Here is a 4,889-nt window from a genome sequence, read left to right on the forward strand (position 1 = left end):
CATATGACCTTATGCAGTTGTGAACTCCGTACAATCTCTACTAAAACAAACAAAAGACTAAGGCTGAAGACATTAAAATAATACATGGATATTCATTCATATAAAACCATTACAATTTGAATCAGTTTCATAACTTGAAATATACCACAAACAAAACACAAGAGCATTTTTTTGAGGGACAAATGAACATTCCCTTGTCTCAGGTGAAGATCCCATGTAACTGATTTTCTTACCTAAGTTAATGTAAATATTTTTCTGACCTCAGTCTGACGCTAGTCAATATATAATATATAGATATGAATATAATCAATGTTTTCCTAACCTTAGTCAATATGAACAATGTTTTTCTGACAATTTTTCCCTGATCTTAGTCTAAAAGAACAATGCTTTTCTCACCTAAACTGATGACCATCAATGATTTATTTATAGAGGCACCAGCCATCCATGTCCAGGTGCTGTTTTAGCCACGAACGTACGTACGTCCATCAATGATTTATTTATAGAGGCACCAGCCATCCATGTCCAGGTGCTGTTTTAGCCACCTAAACTGATATATAAACAATGATAGGACATCCGTATAATACAGAGTTGAAATATAAGCCTCACTTATAGGTTTCAGGAAAAAATGAAAGAAGAGAGAGGATGAGAATATAGGGACAATACAGGGATGTTAGTGGTGCAGGTGGTGGAGGTGGTGATGATGGTGGTGGAGGGGTGGGGGGTGGGAGTGGTGGCAGTGGTGGGGCAACACCAAGGAGCAGACAGGCCAGTCAGTCAGTATTTCCCAAAGGTTGACTCAACTGGCAGCAGAGAGATGGTGAAGCTGGTGATGTGTGCTCTAAACTTAATAAGTGAGCAGCCATCACAACTTAACCCTATCACCTATCCATACGTCTTGGGGTTATTTTGTACCCCCGGGGTTGTATTCTTCACATTTTAGAATACTTCTAGTCCGAAGATCTCTTTGAAACTTTCAGTATTTCTCAAAAAATCATTTTGAAAGACAGCTATGCAAAGCGTACGGATCAAATTAACGGAGTAAATGTCTTCCTTGGAAAGTGGTGGCACAGAGTTCCCCACATCGTATGGACAAGATAGTAAACCACGACGTACGGATAAGGTTAAAGAGCAGATAGGACAGACACGACTAGTTCAACTCGCACAGGCACAAGATTTGTTAAGCTATGAAAGAAGATAGTGAATAGTGACAAATATAAAATATACTACATATTACACAAATCTCTTATACAACATTCCTCTCTTAATCAGTAGATTTGAAGACTTTTTAAAGGATAAAATTTAATCACATGTAATAAAAAGAAGACACTTTGTCTTCAACCAAACGGCAGAACCAGCCACAAGAAAGTCTTACCACATGAGTATCTTTGACCAACCGGCAGAACCAACCATGAGAAAGTCTTACCACATGAGTATCTTCGACCAAATGGCAGAACCAACCATGAGAAAGTCATACCACATGAGTATCTTTGACCAAATGGCAGAACCAGCCATGAGAAAGTCTTACCACATGAATGAGTATCTTCAACCAGACGGCAGAACCAACCATGAGAAAGTCTCACCACATGAGTATCTTTGACCAAACGGCAGAACCAACCATGAGAAAGTCTCACCACATGAGTATCTTTGACCAAACGGCAAAACCAGCCACGAGAAAGTCTTACCACAGGAGAACACCTTGTCCTGCCACTCATCCAACTGTCTGTACACCTCAGCCGTCTCTGGGAGATGGCCAAGTCCACACAGTTTGTCCAACAGGACCACCCAAACAGAGGAATATTTCTCGTCTTCAACGTGAGGCAGCAATAAGGAAACAATTTCCGTCAGGACGGGCCCGGACACTGTTTGTGAGTGCAGGAGAGACACGGCAGACTCCAGCTTCTGAAATATATTTCACAAAATGTAACATTTTTACCGTAACACTAAGATTTGAGAAAAAAGATTTATTAATCCTGTGTAAAGAAAAAGGAATATAAATACATGATAAGCACATTATAATAATAATAACAATGATGGTGATGATAATAATAATATTAATAATGATAATAATAGTAATAATGCAGATCATTTCTACAGCATTTGCTCCCATACTACACAGGACCTGAGCTCTCGGCATTTTACAATACGGGGCACAAAATAATGTTTTACAACTTTAAGCAATAAGAGAAGGAAGACCAAGATTAATCTTAGCACATATTATAATGCAAGTGAATGAAAAAGCATAATATACGTGCTTTAGAATAACACTACCTATACAATATAGACATTCTCATGACTATCACAATCACAGCACAATCAATGACGATATGATGCACATAACATGAATTAAAGTAATATGAATAAAAACTAACTATCAAAATGATGCATTTCATGAGGTATGTTTTTAAACAAATTCCAAACTTTGCCTGAGCCTCTGTTGGGCCTATTTGTATCCCTCAAATACTCACTGACAAAACATTGATTTCAACATTATAGAGAATCAGATTAAGTGCACTTTTTATACACAGGAACTGAAATTTAATAATATAATAAAAAGTTTTTAAATCTCTAGATACAAAAATGCTCTACATATGATTTCAAAGTTTGGGTAAAAGTGCATTTTAGGTGCGTAAATTATTAGACCAAATGACAAATGTACAACAATTTATAACACGTCATTACTTGTGTTTGTAGCCCTTTACTAGGTCAGACCCAAACAACAACATACATTAGATCTAGGGGATAATATTAGTTGTACAAGTCAGCTATAGTTTTTAGTATGACAAGAAACATGTCATATTTACGAAGCCTGAACTACGAATTTAAACAAATTCATGGAGTCTATAGAAGGGGAAGAGACCATGGGTTGTGCCGAGCTGTCTGCACAATTTTCGTTTAGCACGCATCTAGATTCTATTCAATTTCTGTTATAGTTGTACAATGGGAATTATAATGCTACAAAAACGCAAGTAATGACATGTTTTTGTTGTACATTGAGTCTAATAATTTACGCACCTAAAATGCACTTTGACTACCATTTGTTTCCTACTTTGACTACGGTAGGGTAATCATTCCGTGCTTTTTCGGTAGTTCCCACCCCCCCTTATTTGAGCCTGCCTACATCGAGATACGTTTGATGCGCGATGAGCTAAGATATCAAACCTAACAACTGCAAAACATCAGATTGATTATGGCAAATTCAAGGGGGCATGCCCCTCTGAAACCCCCCACCATATTTTTATTAGGTCAGGGGGCAAGCCCCCCTGAAACCCCCCTACTCTTGTTGCCAAAACTGGCGATTAACAATTGCGGGGTGGAACAACCGAAAAAGCGCCAATCATTCTCCAAGATTTTGCATCACCTGTTTTGTATATTCTTGTGTCGACAATGTTACAGGAAAACCTAGGGCAAACAGCTGACTGCTTTCTTGGCTTCCACCAATGCTTTCCGTCATCATAGCTTGTGGGCTGTGTAAATGAAAAAGTTATGTCAAAGGCAAATATATAAATACCACCATTATTATGAGATAACTGTCAAGGTTGATCAACTGCTATAATGTTATTACGGCCGAGAAAAATCACACTAAAACTACATTCTCATTCATTTTCAAACCAGAGTGCCTTGTTCTAGATTTAGGCCCTCTAGATTTCTAAATCTCTAGATCTAGATCTAGATCTAGACTAGAATCTAGATTCTAGATCTAGATCTAAGCCTCATTACAAAACAATTACAGATTACAGACATGCACAGTCTAGATCTAGAGTCTAGACTAGCCTCTAGGCAATACTCTACTCAGTGAGAGGTAACGAGGAAGGTATGATAGCTCTGTTATCTCACAGGGCCTATGGAGGTAGGCTATTTGCTGACCCAATCCCAGACTTGGCTCCTCAGCAGACTGCTGAGAATGAAATCAGAATCCTCAGCCTCAGAATCCAGAATCAGAATCTCTGCAGAATAGCAGAATCATTACAATTACTAGATGTAGATCTAGATAGATCTAGATCTAGATCTACAAGGTAATGCTGATCTACATTAACAGCAGCCTTGGAGTTTTGCACTAGATTCTACTCTTCAGCAGTGGGGAAAACACTTACAAAAATACGAACAACAGGGCCCTTTTTTTAATGTGTAATAAATAGTAACGTCTAATGTGGTGGTAGCCGAAGTGAAAATAGAAAGTTCGAACAACAGCGGCAGCTCTAGGTGCAATTTGAGTGATCTCCCTTTGCCTGACGGTTGTAAAGTCTTTCGAATGTTTCATCTTTATATTATTGATATAATACTTTGTCATTTACATTTCAAATACGTTTTTCACACACAATGTATTTTCAGTAGTTAGTAGAACCACACAGATTCCTCAGATTACATGTAACCTGGAAAACGAAGAAAATTTCACTGCTCAAAGGGAGCTAAAAAAATGCGACCGAAAAAAGAGATATTATATGGGTATTGTATTGGTTGACTGTCGTTGGTAGGCGAGTCCGGGAAAGGAAAATCGGCACCGGTAAATCAAGCAAATGTCATAGGTCAAGTTGTTATCGTTCCACGTCATAAGTCATAAGTAAGTTGTTCCAACAAGATCAGGTCCTTGTTCTCTTCACTCTTTCTTCTTGACGGTACACCTAGGCCTTCTCATGGGAGGCCGTATATCCAGGACGATTGGCCTCGGCATTGAGAAGGCCTAGCGGTACACCATAATATGGTTCAACCTTCGCTCTCCGATGGAAGGCCAGGAAGGGATACTGTGAAACGTTGTCAACTTATTCCCCGCCCCTTTGTTTCGGCTAACTCACAGCCTTCGTAGTACCGGGGAATTAGGCCTGTGTATATTGTGCCCGAGAGTCGAGAAGGGCAAGGCTAAGAGACCCCACCCCCCTCCAAAAAACAACAAC

General features: G+C 39.0%; 1 protein-coding gene across 1 annotated transcript; it reads right to left on the reverse strand.

Moving 5' to 3' along the window:
• Nucleotides 1-1,542: 1,542 nt before the first annotated feature.
• Nucleotides 1,543-4,298, reverse strand: LOC101854776. Its single transcript, XM_013091193.2, has 3 exons — nt 4,092-4,298; nt 3,359-3,464; nt 1,543-1,899 (listed from the first exon to the last, which is right to left on the reverse strand). The coding sequence occupies exons 1-3, from the start codon at nt 4,286-4,288 to the stop codon at nt 1,543-1,545; spliced, it is 660 nt and encodes a 219-aa protein (XP_012946647.2). The 5' UTR covers nt 4,289-4,298.
• Between the last annotated feature and the right edge of the window lie 591 nt (nt 4,299-4,889).

The sequence above is a fragment of the Aplysia californica genome, unplaced genomic scaffold (assembly GCF_000002075.1).
Source record: "Aplysia californica isolate F4 #8 unplaced genomic scaffold, AplCal3.0 scaffold02838, whole genome shotgun sequence".
In the NCBI taxonomy this organism is placed as follows: Eukaryota; Metazoa; Mollusca; class Gastropoda; order Aplysiida; family Aplysiidae; genus Aplysia; species Aplysia californica.